This window comes from Typopeltis vanoorti, chromosome 16 (assembly GCF_054136105.1).
Source record: "Typopeltis vanoorti isolate ZY-2024b chromosome 16, IOZ_Tvanoo_1.0, whole genome shotgun sequence".
In the NCBI taxonomy this organism is placed as follows: Eukaryota; Metazoa; Arthropoda; class Arachnida; order Uropygi; family Thelyphonidae; genus Typopeltis; species Typopeltis vanoorti.
In genome coordinates, this window is record NC_143564.1 from 61,290,438 (window position 1) to 61,314,161 (window position 23,724).

The window sequence follows — 23,724 nt, forward strand, 5'->3', positions numbered from 1 at the left end:
GTTCCACTCTCACACACTGCTCATCATAACATGACTTAAATGCATTGATCGTCTCAGTAGTCACTACACACTTTCAGGCAATGTATTCCAATCTTCTGCTATTTTTCATGTGAAAAACATGAATGATAGCTTGGAAAAATCTCTGTGGTGCCTTTCTACTTTTGGTGGCCTAAGCAAGGGCTTATTTTGCGTAATAGTCAATCCAGCTCTGGATATGTACCAATGAATGGTAGCTTCATTCTGGATTAAATAAATTAATCTGCTCATTACAGAGAGTCGGATTTTCATTCCACAAGAACAGGTTATAGTGAGTCCTTGATAGCTACCAGGAAGTCAGTATTACAATAGAGACAAACAGAATATAAATAAGGCAAATTGGCAAGTGGTTATAAGAAAAACAAACAAAAGTTTAAAGTGATAATTTATAATTTTTCTTCTTCTAGCTAATCCATTATATATATTACAAGATGTTCGTATTCTCCACAAATAAGTAGATTTTTTTTTATAGAGTGATTTAATTGGTTCAAAATGAATATAATTTAATTTTGGTAGAAATAAATAAATCCACTTATTAGAAAGAATCGGATTTTTATTCTATACGAACAGGTTAGTACATCGCGAGAGGCATCATAAATCGTTATGCCTTGAGCCAATTCCACAAGTTAAGGTCAAATTAGTTGAGGCATATGTTTATCAAGGTCACCAACAGGATCGCATGTTTCTAGGGAAGCAGCTGCTGCAATCATTGCTGTTTGAATGGCGATGTAAACAACGCGCTTTTCATGGTGGAATGGGGAATTGTTTTTGTCAACAGGCAAAGGAAGAAGACGAAAATGACTTAAGCTCTAATAGTCTTCGTGGGTTTCGTGGAAGATCAAAATTTCTACATATAAATCTTTTACCTGACTCAATTTTACTGTATGTTTTTTGCCATCTCACATTTGTTGAACTCTGTAAATGCTCCAGGTGAGTACACATACGACTTGTTATTTATTATTTTTAATTTCAATGAGTTTTTCTATGTCATTTTATTTAAGTTATTATTCTTTTATGCCTGAAATGTGGTCTTCTAATTTCTGCATGGAAACAAGTGAAAACCAGATTTCTTGGTATATTATTATTTTAATCTGTTGACAAATAGCTTTGTGTGACCAGGAATTCCAACCAAGGTCTTTATTTTGACTTTGTCCGGGAGGACACAGATCCTGTGCTGACATTAAATGGAGGGTTCATAAATAGATGCACATACTCTTAAAGAAAGTTATATTTAAAAATGTTCAATTCGTCATCGCTTTCATGTTAGGGACAATGGCCTGTCACAGCTAAATAAGTTGGCTCCTGTAAATTGTGTGTTGTTCCGGCCTATTTTACAGGTTGAAAAATCCTCTCACTGCTGTATGAGAATGGCTAACTTACCTTCGCATGAAAGCACGATAAAGATTCTCCCAGATGAGTCTTTGACTCCATGAGGTCATGGGATAGTAATAATAATATCCTAGATGGGATTTGAACCAAGGTCTTTCCAATCAAAGGGCATCATTGATCCGCGCGCGCGCGCACACACACACACGTATAATATATACATACATTGTTCTTAAGTATCATAAACACTTTATTAATTTTATATAATATTTATTAAGAGAATTTTGATTTTATATTTTATCCTTTAGTGTGTACATGTGATGATAACTCCATTAAATCAGTCAAGGAAAATCAGTTATAAAATTTTTGGGAAGAGTGCTGAGATTGTTCCTTGCACTTTTTTCCTTTGCAAATGGACACTTTAATTCACCAAATCTAATTTTCATTGTGCATGAAGTTGTTGCTGAAGTAACAAATACTGCTACGTCAGTGTATTATGACTCTTAAGTGCATCTGATCAGATGGTTATGCATCTTTTTAGAATGAAAAACTTGAGTTTCTGTGAAGGAAAACTTTCCACCTTAATATGAGACTAGCAAATGTGCACCAAGTGATTAACACATATCCAAGAGGGTTTAATGCAAGTACATCTTCATAGTGGGGTTTGCGTGTAGTAGTGATACTGTTCATAGGCTTTGTTTGGAAAGACCTAGTTCTGATTCCAGTTATAGTAAGAGAGGAGTATTTATATGATTTGAATTAAAGCTGAGTTAGCCAGTTTCCAAGGTGACAAGAGTTTCCCCCTCAGGTTTTATTCAAACCACCTAATATGCTAAACACCAGAGAACGTATGCAATTTCCAAGCATAATATACTATCTTCATAACCATAGTTATTACTTTAGCATAATATAAACAACCAACCAACCTTGATGAAAGCAATTTTACCTAAGTAAAATAGTCACATTATGAAATGTTCTAAGATAAAGTACTGTAGCAGAAATGTATGACCAAGTGGTTTTCCATTTTCCAAAATAGTTCTTTGGTATAGTTGCTTTATTTTCAGACAACAAAAATTTTTTCTCCTTAATAATGATTCTTGCAAGCTCAGTAAATGCATTTTATTCCAACCTCCACAAGGCATTTCTCCTATATTTTGCTCAAGCAAGCTTTACAACCTACTTGCAAACAAAATAAATGGAAAGTTGAAGCACGGTTTCTCTCTCTCTTTTCCTCTATTATTCCCTTTAAATTGCCAATCCTGACTTTCTTCTTAAATGGTTTGTTTACATTAGTGGGGGATTTTACATCATCATCATGAAATTCCTGATATGTATCCTCAGAGGATGTACAGGATGCTATGATAATACTACCCATTTAAGGTTACATTATTACTAAACTCCTATTAACAATTTCCTGCCAAATTAGTCTGTTATTTATCAAGATTCCAATATTGTCTGTTCTTATATTTTATTCTTTTAAGACACTTTTAACTACATGAATCTACCTATGTCTTGCTCTTCCTCTGCATCCTTTAACTTTCATCATGGCATCAAACACCAGTTTTGTTAACCTTTTCTCTCCTATTCTGTTTAAGTAACTATACCACCTTACATTAGTTCTGTTTGATGCCATGATGTAAGTTAAAGGACCCAGAGGAAGAGCAAGATATAGGTAGATTCATGTAGTTAAAAGTGTCTTAAAAGAATAAAATATAAGAACAGACAATATTGGAATCTTGATAAATAACAGACTAATTTGGCAGGAAATTGTTAATAGGAGTTTAGTAATAATGTAACCTTAAATGGGTAGATATCTTGCTCTTCCTCTGGGTCCTTTAACTTTCATCATGGCATCAAATACCAGTTTTGTTAACCTTTCTCTCCCATTCTGTTTAAGTAACTATACCACCTTACATTAGTTCTGTTCTCACATTCATGAATTTGTGAATGCTAACAATATTGAGTAGTTTTTCTTAGAACTCTTTGTATCTGCTGTATCCACTCTTTGATTAAATGTTTTATTCCTAATCCAGTTCTTAGATCCAAAAGTTAAAATTGGTTTGAACACTGTCTTCTTGTATACTGCTAGTTTAGTGAGTTGGATAATTTCTCTGTTATCCCATATAAATAAGAAATAAGAAAAGTCTTGTCACATAATATAGTCAACAAGACTTTTCTTATTTCTTGTGTGTTCTCCGAATTTGAGTGTACACATATCTTTATGTTGAAACTTGGTATTAGCAGTGACGAGTTCATATCCTGAACAGAAATCCATTAGGTACTTACTATTATTATTGCTCTTGCCTCTAAATTTTCTGCTGACTTGTGATATTTCCACTGTACATATTGTATTAATTTAGTTTAGTATTAATATTAATATTGTATTAATTTGCTGTTTAGCTCTCCAGTTAGCAGGTCTTTCTTTTTTTTTTTTTTTGTATGTCAGCTGCCCTCTCTGATGACATGAAAAACCTTCCTAACCAAAATTGGACTGAGGATCACCAACAGAACTGGATAAAATCCACAGAATTGGCTTCACTTCAAGGAAGTTTAAATGCATCCCTAAGAATCCTGAACTTTTATGACGAGTCCCTATTCCATCTGTCGCTGGCATCTCAGAGGCAATTGCAAAGATCCTGAAAACATAATTTAGTCCATACATTCTTCCCTATCAACAAAATTTCCTTCTGGTTAAAGACAAACAGGTCTGTCCCCCCCCCCTCTCTCTCTCCTTGCTGTTTACCAGGTGATTATTAATATTATTCTCAGATCCCCATGGAGTCAAAGACTGATCATGGGAGGTCCATCTGTTATACACACAACCCGTCATACCATACCTTAAATACATTCACATTCTCTGCAGACACTTCACTCTCAAGCAATACATTCCAATCATTCACCACTCTCCATGCAAAAAACCTGCTTCTCATTCCTTTGCTTTCATACAGCTTCCAAGAATGACCTCTTGTTGTTGTTCTTATTATTCTTATTATTATTCTACCCTCATTTCTCACCATTCTCTGAAAAACGTCTTCACTGTTAATCTGATAAGAATCCTTTACTAACTAATAGGTCTCGGTCAATTGTAAATTGCATCTTCTCAACCTTTCCTCATTGTGCTGTCCTCAAAATTGTAGCAGTGTCTCCTCAAAATTTTAAATCCCTATCTACTATCACCTTCAGATCTTTTATTTCTTCCAACTCTGCCAGTATATCTTCAATAAATGTATACTCTACATCCATTCACTCAGGCTATTCTAGTCCTCCTGTAAAGCAACATCATCTGCTTTACTCCTCATGGTTCTTCCCAGCTTTGCCTTATCTGCAAACAATTGAATATCCACATTCAAACCTTCTCCAATGTCATTAACCTCCAGGTTAAGCAAATTGGCTCTAAAACAAACCCTTCAGGCACACCACTGCTCTTCTGTGTTATTGCTGTCCTATGTACACAAATGCTGATACCTATCAGATAACAAATCTCCAATCCAGTTCACTAATCTAATCTAATACCCAACCCCATCCATTCTAGTTTAAGTATGAACTTATCGTGTGGCCATCTATCAAAAGCCTTTGTATTAAGTAAGCAGGTTACTAAAACATGACTTTCCTTTAGCAAATCTGTGCTGTCCATCAAAGAGAATACCACTGTTATCAACCCAATTCTGGATAATTGTTCTCACCACATTCAAACCTTTCCCAATATCATTAACCTTCAGATTAAACTGCAATGGCCCTCTGCAACATTTTAATCAGAACACCTGGCACACACAGATTGGCCTATAATTTCAAGTTTGAGTTCTGTCACCTTTCTTAAGAAGCGCAGTCTTACCTCCTTCCTTCCATTCTTTTGGAATTTGACTCAGTATAAGACTCATATTAAACAAGAATGCCAAGGCAGATATCAACTCCATAGTATATTCCCTCAAAAACATATGGTGATATATCATCAGTTCTCACTGTCTTATTAACATTATGTGTACCCAGTTCCCCATATGCCTTTTTATGGGGAACTGGGTCACTTACAGTCAGCATCTCCTTCTACTGCTCTCAAACTCCACATTATGTCATATTCGCTAGGATGAAATACCTTTATGAACTGCTCATTTAATATGTCCTCTGCACTATATCCTCCACAGCAGTTATCTTTTTACTATTTTCTCTAATCATATATCTTAACTGTAAAATTTCATCGTCAGAACGGAATTGCTAATATCATTTCGAAACTTCTTTACGAAAATGTTATAATAAAAGTCATACAATCGGAACTAAAAATCAGTGGCGTAACTAGCGCTTTTGCCGCATCTCTCAATACACACCAAAAATACTACAAAAAGTCAAAACGACGTATAGGGAAATAAATTAAAACACAATGTTTATTTTTGAAGTAAAACTTTAATTTCAACATTCTAAAATGTTATTTTTCTTGCTTTTCTGTTAGCAAAATCATCGATGACATTGACGAAGTCTATTTCATAGTAATGTAAGTAATTCTTAATCAAATTTTATTTAGAAAAACTCCTCTCACAACTAGCACTTACAGCAATTGTGAAGAAAATTCGCAGTGGTATTACAATATTTGGAACTGAGTTCTCGAGACTGTATTTTAGAATTAACTGCAAAAGGTTCAAAGTGCCGCCCGGGGAAGGATCGCCCTCTCCGCACCCCCCCCCCCCCCCCAATACGTCACTGGAACTCTGCAGACAGCTTCTTGTGCCGACAACTTCCGCGAATTCCGCTGAGTTAGAGAGTTATTTAAATACATAATTTCGACACACGTTGTTTTTTTGTAGCCCCGAATATAGTTGAACTGAAAATTGGACCGGTGCAACAATTTTTTTTGCAAAAGTTTCAAATACTGAATTTGAGTAAAATTCATCCCATAATAATTGCTGTACTATAATCATAATAATGGAGCTACGTAGTTCACTCGGTATAAACGAAGCCCTTTAGTTAGAAAGACCCGAGTTCGAATCCCATGTACGACGCACATAATATTTATCAGTCCTCTTCAGCTGAAGGCGAGTTAGCAGGCCTAATTCGGAGATGGAAGAGCTTCTCCTCCCTGAAACAGGCAAATCAGTCCCATGAACACACACATATCTACAGACATGAAACAGTTATCGGCAAGAAAGGCAATAAGAAACCATATTGTTCTATGATTATTCCCTAGTAAAGTAGCACTGCTATCCTACCAATCATTAGGTTGAGGAAGATGAGGGGGAATAACATTAATTATTATTATTATTACCACTACTAATAATAATGCACGTATTACTATACTACTAATAATACACCTGCTGTTAATAATATTATTTTTAATTCAATAATCCTATGATATAAAGGATTTCTCAGAATATAATAATAAAATATATAGGAATTCAGAGTAAAAATATTGGAAAACTTGAAAAAAAAAATCATCATTCCTGAAGATTTTTCAGTCATGTTTCACTTATTTATTCCTGTTTCTCTTATTCCTGAACGACAAGAAGTGCCATATGCCGTTATCTCACGAAGGTCCTCGTAGGCAAGTAATTGCAATTAAAGGGAGGATTAAGTTAAGAATACTGTTTGAGTATACATGTGGGTACATTTCTGGGTTTTGAGGAGATAATTGATGCAGTTTTTTTTATTTATTTTTTTAATTTTAGGTTAAAATGTTCTCTCGGAAAATAATAAAATAGGAATGATGAATAAAGAATTACAAAAATTAAATTAAAAAAAATTTACAAAGCTTTTTGAAGCATGCTCATCTGTTGTTATATTTAGATGAGCATCCTTCAAACTTCTGAAGGATGCCAATGGTCGGCGGGCCACAGTTAGAAGACACAGCACTAAAGGAAAATGGGATTGGGGTGAGTTGTTTTGAATTAAGGCCGATGCAGTTGGCCTTAAATCACTGCGTGTGTTTTTCTATCCGGTGCGCTTGCTTTTCGGTAAGAAAAACCCAAGTTTCAGGGAGGAAAAAAACTTTTCCAATCTCGTATGAGACGGGCACCTTCAGATGAAATGCCCTGATAAAGGCACTTGCAGACTAGATAAAAGTAGGATGCTGAAGTCCTTTTCATCAGTTTCGTTAAATGAGGTGTAGAATTTTTCAGTTTCTGTAGTTTTGTAGAAAATAAGTTTTAGAATGGAAGTTTTTTCTTCTTCTTTGTATGCATTCACGCCCAGGTATTTTTGTAGTTTTCTAATTTCTAGATGTTGATTTTTCTGTTTTGAGTTAACAACCTGGTTTTATATCATTTGACCAGAAGTTCAATGTCTTTCCTGATGAAAATATCTGCCGCGTAAATATGCTTCGGTGGAATTGACTTTTTTTTATTTCCTACCTTCCTTTCAAAAATAACATTTGGGTTGAAATTCACATATTTCAATTAATAAATGGCGTTTAAGTATTATATGTAACTGAGGAAAGTGAAAAGTTCATTGGTAATAACTAAAATAACACCGGGTGTGAAATGTAATGGAAGTAAAATCATGAGTTTGCGGATAAAGGATTTCAAAAACTACATTTTCCCCACTTCTGAATAACGTTAATTAGGTGCTGACAAATGGCAGTCAACTAGCATAAAATTTCACAAAGGCGGTTGCCTCGTGCAAAACTGACCTAGATTTATTTATCAATATACTGTATTTGTTTAAATGCAAGCACCGTGAATTTTGCAAACGCGATTATTACGTGCTTAATACAAGCCTTCAGAAATGTATCGGTGGCAATTGATGCAAATTTCCTACAAGCTGTGCCAATATTAATTACAGTCCACTTATATCAAATTCAGATTTTTATAAGAAACATTTCATCAAACAGTGATATTTTAAAAAGCTTAATATTAGGTATTATTTCCGGGAAAATTCCCATGTTACTCCTCTAAGTAAATAATATTTTATGGTTATTTAGCCTATTTTTGTTTAGCAGTGCGCCTTTTATAATGTCATCGGCTTTTTACTCAAATTTTAGGGCATTACTGATGTTTTATATAGATAGATTATATGAAGAATATATAGGAGGAAAAATTCGGACATACCTTTGTAGGATGTTGACTGTCTTCTTATTCAGCGGCATCCCGGCGTATGGCGATATACATTCATCTGCTTTTAAAGGAGGAAGTATGATTGAAAGGAAGGGGAGTTGGAAAAAGTGGGGATAGAGAGATGTGGGAGAATTGTTGATGAGACAAGGTGTATGTGAACTTTTTGAAAAACCCGTTTTTTTTAAATTTTATTATTATTATTATTAAAGTTGGGTAGAGAATACTTTGGGATGGGGTGAAAATAGAAATTTTTTGTTTCTCTTGGAGAAACACCAAGTCGGCATGACAGCCTCCACTTCTCCCACGAGCTCCCAAGACTACGCACTGTCGAAACGACTCACCCCGTTACTTCTACCTCCGTTATTCCCACCACATCTTATCCTTCCCCTTCCCCAACAAATTTATATTTTCATCCCATCCCAAAGTATTCTCTGCCCACCTTTAATAATAATAATAAAAATTAAAAAAAAAAAAAAACGGGTTTTTCAAAAAGTTCACACACCCCTTGCCTCACCAATAATTTTCCCACATCTCTCTCTACCTCCACTTTTTTCACCCCCCCCCTTTCCTTTCAATCATACTTCCTTCCTTTAACAGCAGATGAACGACGTATATCGCCACACGTCGGGATACCGCTGAATAAGAGGACAGCCAACAACATCCTGCAAAGGTATGTCCGAATTTTTCCTCCTATATATTCTTCATATATCTGTCTATATAAAACATCAGTAATGCCCTAAAATTTGAATAAAAGGGGCACTCCTGAACAAAAATAGGTTAAAGAACCATAAAATATTGCTTAATATTAGAATTATTTTACTCTTTTTACCATGTTTTGAAATTTGCACTTCAAACACTTTCAGCCAAGAGACTAATTACCGTATATGTCGGCTATTTTTAGGTTTTAAGCTTATGTCGGTTGTATAAGACGACCCCCCAATTTCTTCTTTCTTGTATTAATGCAACGTTAGGCATTGTTGTTATATCCGTTATTTTTTTGCATAGCATAGATTTAGTATTTACGCGAATTATCGTAATTAAAAGTGATTAGCCCGAATTTTAATTAATTATTAATTTTGCATTTTTTTTTTAATTTTAGGATTACAGTATTAAAATTGTTATATCCGCACGGTTAACCTAGTGCTGTGCCTTTCGCAACCATATGCCTGGGGAAGGAGTGTCCTAGGTTCGATTCCCGTCGGAGAAGTGAGGAGCTGAAGGATTTTCCTCAGCCATATCCAAGTTAGCCGGTCTTGGGCATGGACAGTAGGGTTTTTTTCTCCAGTTTATCCTGGGATTTTTCATTTCAAAAAGAACTGAACATTACGGACATAGGATAAACCGGGGTGTAGGGCTGACCACCTTATCCTGTGAACGGCTTGAGGTCCGTTGATTAATAGACCCTCGACACTGCAAGTAAAAGAGGGTAAAAGGATAATGAGATGAGATGATAATAAAATTGTTATCATTTAAAATCATGGAACCAGCAACAAAACGAAGAAAGTATGAAGCTCGATTTAAAATAAGGGTAATTGAAATGGCAAAACAAACTAATAACTGTGCTGCTGCAAGACAGTTTGACATAACTGAGAAGATAGTAAGAAAGAAGATATTTTAAAAAAAATTGCCAAAAAAAAATAAAGTGCGATGAGAACGGGGATCACCCGATGGCCGCAACTGGAAAATCACGTTGCAGAATGGGTAATTCGAACACTGGCAGAATGGTTATCTTGTTACAAGAAATATGATTAGATCATATGCACTAAAATGTTACAAGAAATATGATTAGATCATATGCACTAAAATGGTCAAGACTGAATCCGGATGGAAGTATAGACTTTCAAGCTACTTCAGGATGGTGTAATCGTTTTATGAACAGACAAAATCTGGTAATACAACAAAAAACGAAAATTGCTCAAAAACTACCAGCAGATTACCAGTTTCCATAAATTTAGTATTCAGTTGAGACAAGAACATAAATTTCTATTGTCAAATATTGGAAATATGGATGAAACTCCTATGAGCTTTGATATGATAAGCAATAAAACAGTGGAGTCTAAAGGTAGTAAGAGTTTGCTAGTTCGAAATACAGGTCATGAAAAAACAAGGTTTACGGTTGTGATGTAATGTTTGGCTGATGGAAACAAGTTAAAACCAATGATCATTTTCAAACTTAAAACTAAACCTAAGATAAAATTTCCTTCAGGTGTTTTTGTACATTTTCAAGAAAAAGGATGGATGGACGAAAAGTGCGAAATTATGGATAAATAATGTGTGAAACGCGACCAGGCAGTATAATGAAGAAACGCAGTTTATTAGTATGGGATATGTTTCGTAGTCATTTAACTGAGAACACTAAAAGTCTTCTAGAAAAAAATAATAATTGCTGTTATACCAGGTGGTTTAACTTCTATATTGCAGCCACTAGACGTCTGCTTGATTTAAAGATCGCATGCGAGAAGAGTGAAAAAATTGGATGTTGACTGGTGAAAAATCATTTACAAACGGTGGATCTATGCACGCTGCATCATTTGATATGTTGTGCAATTTTGTGATCACAACATGGAATAAAGTAAAAGTAGAGACTGTAATAAAATCATTTAAAAACTGGTATCTCTAATCTTATGGATGGTGCGGAAGATGATCTGTTGTGGGACACTGATGACGATGAAAACGAAATCAATTCACCGGATTCGAACTGGGATCCATATGACGATCATTTAAACAATGAATCTGAAGAACTATTTTGAACAGACGATGAAGAAAATTAATATGAAAATTGAGGTTAATAATTATTATTTGTTTTTTTAAGACTTACATCTATTGTAATATTTTAAATAAATTTATATAACAAAATATTAATCTGATTTGTTTATAAACACTGCCTATTTTCTTATATAACGATGTATTGTAACTACCTAAATGTTCATCCAAAAAATTAAGCTTCCCTTTTTATACTCGCCGTATATTACGACCCATGATTTCGAGGGGTTTTCTGTAGTATTTGAGAGTGCCAGCATATACGGTATATACATGTATTGTGTAAGAGATTTGTTTGGCGCACATTTACTTCACCACCTCCTCCTTGTAAACACCCGTGCTTCTAATTAATTTTTGAACTGCAAGGAAACAAACAATGTCTTTGAAGGAAATAAACAATGTGCTTTGTCCTTTGATTTTATAGACCTCCAAGTGCAGGTGTGTGTGTGGGGGGATAAAAGGCTTATTCCCATCCCGGTAACCGTAGTGTTATATTGTGGTATGCTGTTTACTTGTAAAGGTCATAATGGTACACGTGCCGCTATAACCAATTTTAAGTTGTTTTATTAAATACTCCCATTAACGTAAGTGTTGTAATCATTTATCTGTATCGCAGTTTTTGTTTCTTGAAAATATTTTATTATTCTGATTAGATTACTTTCAAGTCAAGTTAATTTAGAAAGAAAAATTCTCTCTGAGAATTTCCAGCAACTAGAAAACTGATGGCAAGCAGTTGAAAGAAACGGCAGCTTGAGTGAATAACAACTCATCAAAACTGGTGTTCCCCAAGGCTCAGTTCTAGATAAAAATAAGGAGTCTTGGGACTTTTTTTATTATCTATATAAACGACCTCTGTTCAGTGGAATTGAAAGGGAACCTAATCAGCTATGCTGATAATATGGCAATAGTTTTCTCATCAAGCTACATGCCAACCTTAAAGCGTAACGGGGAATTTGATTTATTAAGCCTACATACATGGTTCAGTGAAAACAAAATCTAAATGAGCATTCAGAAAACTAAATTTATCCTATTTGAATTGAAGGGTAGAGTCCTGCCAATTAAATATCATACCACTTCCTGCGACCCCAGAAGTTACTGCATTTGCGAAGCTATTCAATGGGTCTGCAGCTACCAGTATCTGGCATACACGTAGATCATAATCTAAAATGGAAAACCCATATCCAAGCTGTTATGAGTAGGGTTGCCACCTGTCCCGAATTTTAAGAAAATTTTCAGCATCCCGAATTACACCTAAGCAGAACAACTTATATATTTAAAATACAAATATTATTAAATCACTAATACCGGTACCAATGTATTCAATCTTTTAATTTTTTATAAGGTTAGAATTACATATTCAACTTTGGCTTTTTCATTTTATACATTTAGAGGAGAGGAAGACTTTCATATTCGATAAGTGTGTCCCTCTTTGGACTTACCAAAAGGTGGCAACCCTAGTTATGAGAGTTGTTTGAAAAGTTTGTAAAATATAAGTTAATCATATTTTTTTGGAAAAAATCACCTTTGTTCTCAACATAGTCTCCATCGAGGTCTACACATTTGGTCCAGCAAGTTTCCAATTTTTTCATTCCATCTAATAAGTAGGATTTGTCAAATTGTGCAAAACAGTCATTGACAGCTTTGATGACATCCTCTTTCGAAGAAATTTTTTTTTCCCACCGGGCCAAATTTTTAATTTTGGAAACAAGAAGTCACACAGGACCAAGTCTGGAAAATACGATGGATGGAACCAATTGGAACCTCAATTCGTGCAATTTTGCCATAGTGACGGCCGATGTGTGGGACGGTGCATTGTCTTGATGAAAGAGCACTTTTTTTGCACACCATGTTGGCCGTTTTTTCTTTCGTTCTTCTTTTAAATGGTCCAACAATGACGCATAATAGACTCCTGTTATTGTGTTGCCCTTTTCCAAATAGTCTATCATGATAATTCCTTGGGAATCCCCAAAATAGTGTCCATCACCTTTCCAGCTGACAAAACAGTCTTTGCTTTTTTTCAGTGCTCTTTCACTGGGCATTGTCCATTGTTTTTTGACTGCTGCTTGGACTCAGGTGTGTAGTGATGGATCTAAGTTTCGTCTACAGTCACAAATTGATGCAAAAAATCCTGTGAATTGCGATTAAATATCGCCAAACACTGCGTTGAAATGTCTTTTTGCATGCGTTTTTGATCAACAGTCGATAATCGTGCCACCAATTGTGCACACAGCTTTTTAACGTGCAATTTTTCATGCAGGATATTACACACCCATTCAGTTCAGATGCCTACAATCTCAGCAACCTCACTCACTTATACTCGGCGATCTTCCATAACGATATGATGGATTTTGTCAATCATTTCCTTCTGTTAAATATTTGCCGGGTCTGCTCCATTGTTATGTATTGCCGTGTGCACCGTTTTATGTCATTGCTCTTCCTAAAATAATTTACTTCCTTTATGAATTTATCTCTCTACAATAACTACAAGACTTATAAAATTTCCCTGACTCTAATATCTGTATGTATGACTTCTTACGTGTTCCTTCTATGAGGAAAGCAAATTCTTTATCTCTAGTCGATTCCTAATTTTACTCACGTGCTTACCCTGACTGTTAAAGGTCATTCCTTGCTAAAAGAAACAAATCCTCTAATTTCTTTCTGGGGCCATCTCCTCTTCAGATATTGAAAAATTTATTTTTTAAAGCTGCGCCAGCCAATATCTTAGAATAGAATGGACTCTTATTCAGGGAGACTTTTCCAGACCTTTGGTGCACATAGGTGAATAAATTTAGTGCTTAAACTCATAAAATAAATGCTCTACTGTGGCTAAGTAAATTCTGGTTTGCAGTCGTAACCTCTATAGCATGTTATGCCTTTCTTTCAATCCCCCCCGCTATGGTTCAGATTAATGAGTGGTAGTTTTGGTTCATATCACAGGCAAAACTCAGGTATAAAAGAAAAAACATATTTATTGGAATTTAAAGACATATTATACACTTAGACCCATCTCACTTTCAATCAGTTCAAGGACATGCTAAATCAAACTTTTTCAAACTGATTAATACTCTAATACATGAACAATAAATCCATCTTTTGAGTTAGAGACCTAACACACATAATATACACATTATACACTTCTACTCAATTTTCTACCTACTATTATAGTCTTGCATATTAAGCTAGTCACAATCATCTATAATCATTCCTAACAATTTGTCTTATGGATATCAGCCACTGCTAAATAATCACTTCAAGTTCTCAAATACTGTCCATACTCGATTAATACACTACAATGATCTTTCCCTTTTTTCCGACTGGGTAATTATACAACTGTATAATTAATTATACGGACCTGGAGATCCTGCCCCATTTCTTGGGGCAGGATCTCCAGGTCCATCTGAACTGTCCTTTGTTTGAATTACCTTTCGATTTTTCCATAAGCCTGCGTCCACGTGGTGGGTCACTATGGTCATCAGATTAAACTATGCTCTACACCTGGCGTTTTTTTCCTTGTCTATTCTCGATCTGTTTTGGGCCATCCTCATGTCTAGCTGCCGGTTTATAATATACGTCTGCAATAGTATTCTTTTGGAACTTTTAGCGAAGGCAGCATGTGCCGACATCTCACGCTTCAGTACCAGCAGAAATTCAGACATCGAAGGGAATGGTGCACCCTCCGATATCTAACTATCGCCAAGAAACACCATCAGGAACCACCGGTCCACGAGAGAAGTCAAATCATCATACAGCAAAACAGGCGAAAAAAGCCTTGCAAACCCTTTTTATTTTCTCTTCACTTCCCCCCTTTTTAGCACCCTCTTACTGGCTGCGATAGTGCCCTCTTAGTACTTTCTGCGATCTTTTCCTGCCCGCTAATTTCTTCGTCCACGTCAATTTCGGCACATCGCGAGATCATATCATTCGTTTCCCAGAGCGTCTTCTGGGAAACGAATGTGCGTCACTTTCTGAGATTTCCAATGCCTCAGGCCCACCCATGACCTTTGGACTAATGTTTACATCTAATTTACCCATTCATTGTATACATGATGCATTTCATATAATACTAATTTATACACGAAGTTCTTTACATGGTATTACAATTCTACTAAAAGTAGGTAATTCTATTTCTATTTACAGTTAGTACTTTATTTCTGCTCGAGTACAAGTTTTTTTCTCTCAGCTGATTTTTCTGACTTGTTAAATCTTGAATGAATTGTTTCTTTAATAAAGTGCTTCATTCAGGATGTAACACTTCGTAGTGACCTCAGTCGGGCCTCCGGAGCGGGCTTCGCCTTCAATGGACTTATGACCATGTTTAAACTCATTTATCCAAAAATAAATAGTCTTTAATGCTGGTGCGAAGACTCCATGAACTGCATCTAACTCCGCTTTGATCTGCACAGCCGTTCACTTCTTCAAATAAAAGTGTTTTATCACTGCACGAAACTTGTTTTTCTCCATTTTTATGAAAAATGAGAACACAGTCATTTTAAATGTTTGCCAAATGAGAGCTACGCGTCGCACGTGGCTAAAATTTTGCCAGGGGTCATGAAAAAAGATGACATGCGCCGACACAGGTATGAATGAACTAATTGTGTCCCTGTCTGTTGGAAATTTACCAAACCTTTCAAACAATCCTCATACAAACAAACTAAATTACACATTGGAGAACACATAACATTAAACGCATAGTATCTCATACATTTTTACAGACTATGTTATGCACTGGTATACTGAAAAACAGTACAGTAACGAGGGTATGAAGTGCCTGTGGCAAGTGTCTACCTTGCGCCCCCCCCATAACCCAAAAATGACAAAAATTTTAAAAACTTTAAATGTAACAAGTTAAATTTTACTAAATGCAGTATGTTAAATACTATTAACCCCATCGAAATGAGTTGCAGTGTGTCTAAAGCAGCATATTGCTGAAATTTAAAAATACAATATAAAATAGTGGACTTTTATATCTATTTATTTATTTTTATTTTTTATGTTTTGTGCCCCAAACCTAGTTGCAGGGGTGCAAAAGTGGCATGGCTGGCGCCACTTTTGCCACGCCCTCGTTACGGGCACTGCTGAAGAATTCTGTATAGTAGCTTAGAAAAGCATACAAAAATATCCTTTGACAAATTGTGCAATCTACACAATGGAATATTAAAGAAAATCTTCATGTGCAATCACACTGCAATTAACAACTGTAAAAAAAAGTATCTTGGAGTGCTATTTCACAACACTAGGAGAAGACAATATAAGCAATTAACTAGAAAAACCATAAACTATTGGGGGGAAAAAAGCACTGATTATTCAAATTTATGAAGAAAGAAATGAACACAACCTCTATAATTATAGGGGAATAGGTCTCTAAATGCAATGTACAAAATATATGCAAGAATATTAAAAGAGAAACTAAACAGTATTGCAGACGACAAACAACTAGAAGAACAGAATGGACTCTGAGAAGGCTGTTGTTCTGGCATAGAGTCAATTTTCACTCTAAAATTATTAATTGGAAAGAGAAGAGAATTTGGAAAAGATGCACGTGACCTTCATTGATTATGATAAAGCCTTTTATAATATTAAGAGACAAAAATTATTAAAATATTAACTAATATAATTATACCAAACCAGCTCTTACAGTCTATTGAAAAAATATACTCAGGAGATAAAACATAAAATAGCAGTCAAATTAGAATATCAGAATGGAAAACATATTTGATGTGTAGGCTATGTAGAAGGAATGGATGCGAGTTTTTGGATGTGTGGAGTGAGTTTGAGGGAAGATTAGATTTGTATAAGAGGGATAGCCTACACCTGAATTCGTTTGGTATCAGGAGTCTGGAAAAACTAATAACTGGTATGAGATCTAACACAGAGAGTCAGGGAAACTAAACTATAAAGGGAGGAATGGTGTAAATGTGAGTATAAGAGCAAAAATGGTATATAATGGCGTTAACGATGGGAATGAGCTTTGTCATGAGAATGTTGACAAAGCGAGAACGATTTTGGGTTTGTGTTCTCCCGGTTTGAACCAATCATGTGTGCAAAGATGTCTACATGTGTTCTCTATTCTTCTCTAATGCCTACAGGCATTAGAGAAGAATAGAGATTTGCAAGTTGTCCAATTGGGTCAGGCAGACTGCAAACAAGAGTATACTAAAGAACATGCAGGTAGATTATTATGTCTGTACACGAATGCTAGGAGTATCAGAAACAAAGGGGTAGAGTTTGTTGCCTTAGTCGATATGTTGCGACCACAGATTGTAGGAATTAGTGAGACCTGGCTATCAGAATTAGATCTATTAACTGGTATCGAGTGTCATGGGTACAGTATTTTTAGGAAGGATAGAGTGGATAGGAGAGGCGTGGGAAGGGCATGCTGCTAATGATATTGGATGACTTAAATTCGGTTAGAGTTGAGATCTATGATTGTAGTAATACTACTAACAATATTTCATGCGGCAGTGAATTTGAAGCCATCTGGTGTGAAGTGGAGTCTAACAAGACAAATTACATAGTGGGGTGTTGTTACAGACCTGGTGGATCAGTTGCTGGTGATGAAGAAATGCATCACCAAATTGAAAAGGTGAGCGGGAAAAGAGTAATCATAACGGGAGACTTTAATTATCCAAATATTGATTGTAGCAGTAGAATCTCATGAGAAGAATGAAAATGCTTTTATTGAGCTGTTGCAGGACAACTTCCTTTAACCTTTTCTGAATGGAACATTCAGAAATTTAGGTTACATATTCTGAATGGAACATGTAACCTTTTCTGAATGGAACATTCATAAACTTAGTCACTTCCCAAGTGAGTACCACATGATCACTCTCACCAACTGGGGGGAAGAATAGTTATGTCTTTAACTGAAATGCCCTCTGACGCTATAATCAAATCTAGCACTCTTTGACCTCGAGTTCCTTCTGTAACATGCTAGATTTGATTATAGTGTCAGAGGGCATTTCAGTTAAAGACATAACTATTCTTCCCCCCAGTTGGTGACAGTGATCATGTGGTACTCACTTGGGAAGTGACTAAGTTTATGAATGTTCCATTCAGAAAAGGTTACATGTTGAACTACAAAGCAGGAAATTATGACCATCTGAGAAGTATACTGAGCTCAGTGGAATGGGATTGGTTACTGGATGGAAAGGATATTGACAGTGTATGGGAAGCATTTAAACAATACTTAAATGATGCGATATCAGAATGTGTCCCGAGAGTTTGAAGAATAAATAGAGTAGGAGTCAAATGGATGTGTAATCTTATTAAGCAAGAGATTCGTAAGAAAAGGATGATGTGGAAGCAATACCGTTTGCATAAGGATGACGTCCGTTATGAACGTTATAAGCTACAGGCTAGAATAGTCACAACTGTTGTATGGAAAGCAAAGTCTGATTATGAAAAGAAACTGGCTCTGCATGCTAAAGACAACCCACAAGAATTCTATCAATGTGCTGCAAGTAAAAGAAAGAATGAATATGAAAGAATAACTTCTAAGTCCAAATGGCGTGAGGGTTACTGATGCAGAAGAGGTTGTTCAGTTAATGAGTGCCCATTTCGTTAAAAGCGCTCAACCTGGTGCGCACAACATTGAGCTCACTGTTACCTCTTCACTAGATGAAGAAAAACAGGTGTGTGAAGCTGAGGTATTAGAGCTGTTGCACAAACTGAATAAGAATTCAGCAATAGGGACTGATGGAATATCAGCACGTGTGCTAAAAGAGTGTTCAGCTGAATTGATCATTCCTTTGACCAGGATGTTTAATATGAGTCTCAGAACAGGGAAGATTCCTCAGGAATGGAAAGAATGTATGGTAATTCCATTGCATAATGGTGGTACAAAGACCGATGTATCAAACTATCGACCAATTAGTATCTCAGGAGTGGTGGTGAAGATTTTGGAAAAATTAGTTAGGGCCCGCATTCAGAAATGGGTTGAGAGTGAATCTCTACTTTGCAGTGAACAACATAGGTTTACTAAGGGAAGGGCATGTTTTAGCAGCTTGTTCACATTCTATAACAATGTTACCATTGAACTACACAAGGGGAGTGGATATACCATGATACTTTTGGATTTTGCTAAGGCTTTAGACAGAATACAACATAACAGACTGCTGCATAAATTGGAGAAAATGGGTTTGGGTTATACAATATTAGCATGGATAAGAGGATGGCTGACTGACAGATATCAAAAAGTGGTATGCGGGGGATCTGAGTCTGCAAGGTTTAAGGTAACAAGTGGTGTACCACAAGGATCTGTGCTTGGTCCACTGTTATTCAATCTGTACATTAATGATATGGAAAGGATTTGACAAGCAGCATACAGTTATTTGCTGATGAAGCAAAGATAGGGAGGGTAATCAGGAATGCTGCTGATATGCAATCTTTGCAGAATGATTTGAATAGGCTGGAATTGTGGGCATGGAAAATGGGTGTCAGTAAATGTAAAGTCATTCACTTCAGCATGATTACATATCCAATGTCGTATTGTATTGGTGGGATTAGGCCAGAAGAAACTGATGAGGCTTGGGATCTTGGATTGTTAATAGATAGATAGATAGGAAGTTGCAGTTTAGGGGCCATGTGGCAAAGATTGCAAATACAACTCAAAAGATAATTGCAATGCTGAAATGAACGTTCACATGTAAAGATAAGGATGTTATTTTGCCTCTTTACAAGGCCTTGAGAAGACCTCACTTGTACTATTATGTGCAGGTCTGGTCTTCTGGATTCTGTTGTGATTCTGATATATTGGAGAGAGTACAAAGGCGAGTGTTCACAATGATAACATAATTGTGGAATACTGATTATGAAGGCAGATTGAGAATTTGTAGACTGCAGACACTAGCAAACAGGAGAAAGAGGGGTGATATGATATGATGTGATTGAGACTTACAAACTGCTGAAAGGATCATACAGGATTTCAATTGATGGGATTTTTCAATTTATGGAGGGTGGGGAAAGGACGAGAGGGCATCCTTGGAACCTGAGAATGAAGGCCTCCAAGAAGGGTGTAAGGACTAGATTTTTCTCTCAGAGGGTGGTGCGTGATTGGAATGGATTGCCATTGGATGTGAGTGCAAGCAGTGTGAATGAATTCAAGAATAAGTATGATAGCTGGTTTGTGTAGTATATGGCCTCCCTCGATGAGTCTCTGACTCCCTGGAGGTTTCTCTTAATAATAATAATAATAACATCAAGAGGAGTATGGCAAGGATGTACCTTATCACCTGCTTTTTAATATAATATAATATAATACAACACAACCCAACAACACCTCTGATTTTTAAAAAAAAAATATATATATATATATATATATATATATATATATAAACAACCTTGAAACAGCATAATGCTACCATTTGGTATACTAATAAATTTACAAATAAAGATAATTTGCAGATGATCAAATTGTATTAGTTACATCAGAAAATTATCTACAGAGATCAATGACACCATTAAATGAAATTTCAGAACAGTATAATATGGGAATATCAAAAGTAAAGACAACAATAATGGTTTTCAAAGGAGAAAACCCAATAAGAAGTAAAATAGTGATAGATAATCAAATATTAGGGCAGTGGCATAGCTAGGGGGGTACGGAGGGGGTGGTCCACCCCGGGCAGCACTTTTCACGTGAGACAATTTTATTTTTAGAGGATTCTTCTATTTATGTTAACTTAATAATTTTATTACTTAATTAGTAATTAGTTTTCAACAACTATACTTACAACTAAAATAAACAAAAACATAGTGTTTAATTTCTTTCCCTGCGTCGTTTTGACTTTTTGTAATATTTTTGGTGTGTCTTGAGAGGGGCGGCAAACTCGGAGATCGTCCCGGGCAGCAAAAGCTCTAGCTACGCCACTGTATTAGAGCAAGTAAATACTGTGAAATATGTAAGATGTGACTTATCATATGAAGATGAAAAAGATATAAACATTAAAATATCAAATTGTTTTAAAGTAAACAGTATAATAAATAATATATTTTAAGCCATCCGTGGTACAAAAATGCACCAGAATGTCCTGTCTAAACCAGCTTTATTAAATAGAAATGAAATGGATAATTAAAAAAAAAAAAGAACGAAAAATGGATTTAAACAGCAGAGATGAAATTCTCAGGGAAAAAAAAAAAGATAGCGTGATAAACCAAGTGGGGCTATAAAACAAATATAAGAAATTTTACAGTTCCTGAATATAAAACCATTTAACTACTGTAAAAGTAAATGTAAACAAAAATATTTAGAACATCTAAATCAAATGGACAATAGCAGACTACCAAAAATGCTAAATGGATATGAAATAAATAGAAAAAGAAGAATTGAAAGACCAAGAAAGCGATGGCATGAGACCAGATCCAAGTGGCTTGTTCCTCCATGATAGGAAGGAGAAGAAGATTTTTACATCACTGTGTAATGCAGCAGTAGCTCAGTACAGAGTTTTGTAGTGAAAAGTAAAATGTATATATAATTAAATGCACGTGTATGTAAAATAACTGTAAATATATTTCTGAGAATTTCTTCATTGTTTAACACAAAACATCAAAAATGAGATTTTGTCCCAATCGAAACTAAAAATAAAAAAATTCAAATATTTTGCAGTAAGAGATATTTAAATCTTAGTCTGGGCCATTTATTATTATAATTATTATGTGACACCTCCAGGGAGTTCAAAGACTCATCGAGGGAAAATGTGCCAACACCATCGAATGATTGGTCCCCTTCTAACTACTAACCGTGCTCCAACCTGCTTAACGTTTTGCGAGCCATTAGTAGCAGAGGCTCTACCAATCAACCAACCTTTGGGTGCAAATTTTGAACTTTGTTGCCTCTGGCAAGGGTGCCAGTGTGCAAGATGTTTTATCACATATCGAAATTATCACAGTATAAAATGCATTAGTTACCAGTTTGTCTAGGGCAATAAAAGCCTAGCTATGGTTCTGTGTTTACACTCAGATCACTTAATTTCTCACCTATTGGAATGATTCATTCAGAATGAGTAGTAATCTCAGCTATGCTGTATATTGTTATTAATGGCCGAAGATAATGGTAACAGTTTGCTGGCTAATTAAACTTTTCAGTAGGTATATACGGGAAATGTGCAAAGCCATTGATTACATAAAAATCAAGAAAAAAATCATGTACAAATTTTGATTAAGTTGTTTGAATTAAAAAAAAAAAGAAAAAGTTCAGTATCAGTAGTGCAAAGCTTTGTATTTAAAATGACAAATACATATATCGTTACAATCTTCACTCATTATGTAATTAATGGATACAATTCACTATACTAACTTGATTGTATTTCTATTCAGTAGGTTTCTGAACTCGTAAATGAAATGTGTTTTTAATATGAAAAATTTAAAACATTCAAGATATACTCTTTCCTCCTGTCACAGAGTGAGTTTTAAGAAGTTACTAGTTTCCAGGAAAATACTTATATGCTAAAGACATCAGCAGTAAAGTATTTAATGGTATATTATAATGCTTATAGCTATGGTAGTCTACAAATGAAGAAACCACCAAGTTTTCATTTCTTCTGGAAGATTATTGAGTTTTTGGACAAAGCCCCTGGATCTTCTCCATCTCCTCCCCATCACCAAGAAACTCTAGTGCTCAGATCTGCATGCAGTAGTCAAGATGGGATCTTATCAAGGCTTGATAAAGAGGAACAATAACCTGCTTGTCTCTGCTTGTTAAAGTATTCTTCAATAACCAAGTGATCTGATGAGCTGCTTTAGTCACTTTTGCTATGTGGGCCTAAACTTTAACTCCCTATCCACTAACACTCCCAAGTCTCTGGCTTCATCAATTTCCTGGAGTGCAGTTCCACCAGTGTGGTGGTATATCATTGATAATCTTTTCATATTACTATACCATAGGTCTAAATATTAAAAGTTATAAATTAAGATAACAAATTGTTAAATAAAATAAATTATATTCTCCTATCTTGACAAATATGTCTTCATAACGACATAACTAAAAAATATGTGTGAAGTTATTATTTTTCCATGACTATATAAGTCAGCAAAATATCAAAGATTGCCGAATTGAATTATTATTGCATGTCTGGAGGCTCAATTGATGCACCAGCAATGTTCGCATGTGTAATAAAATAAAGACAATAAACAGTTCTTAAATTATTATATATTTATTATGTGAAATTTAGTACTGCCCTTATTTCACAAGGACAGTACTAACCTCATAACTTTCAGAGGTTTATAGACCACTATTATATTACACCTCTTTCTCCAGTTTACCTGAATTTCATTGCTTGTTGTGAGACCACCATCCTGCTTATTGGAGGCCTGAAAAAGTTCCATGTTTGTTTCTAGAGCAGGGTTTCCAACTATGTAAAAATAATACAAAAAAAAAAATAATAAAATTGATGAAAAATCCTTAGTGCACCCAAAGTACAAATGTACTATAGGTTTGTTTGAAACCTTTCATGGGTGGGAGCTACATTAAAAAAATAATAAAAACTTTCTTATTAATTAAAAAAATAATAAGAAAATTATTATTGCATGTCTGGAGGTTCAGTTGATGTGCCAGCAATGTTCGCATGTGTAA

At 35.3% G+C, this 23,724-nt stretch overlaps 1 protein-coding gene across 1 annotated transcript in view; it reads left to right on the top strand.

Annotated features, from left to right (window-relative positions):
- The first annotated feature begins 778 nt into the window (after positions 1-778).
- LOC150098062 (F-box/LRR-repeat protein 12-like) overlaps positions 779-23,724 on the top strand; it is a 41,383-nt gene continuing 18,437 nt past the window's right edge. Inside the window, exon 1 of the mRNA XM_090406670.1 lies at positions 779-966. Within this exon, the coding sequence (XP_090262796.1) occupies positions 791-966 (176 nt within the window). The 5' untranslated portion in view covers positions 779-790. The remainder of the gene's footprint in view (positions 967-23,724) is intronic.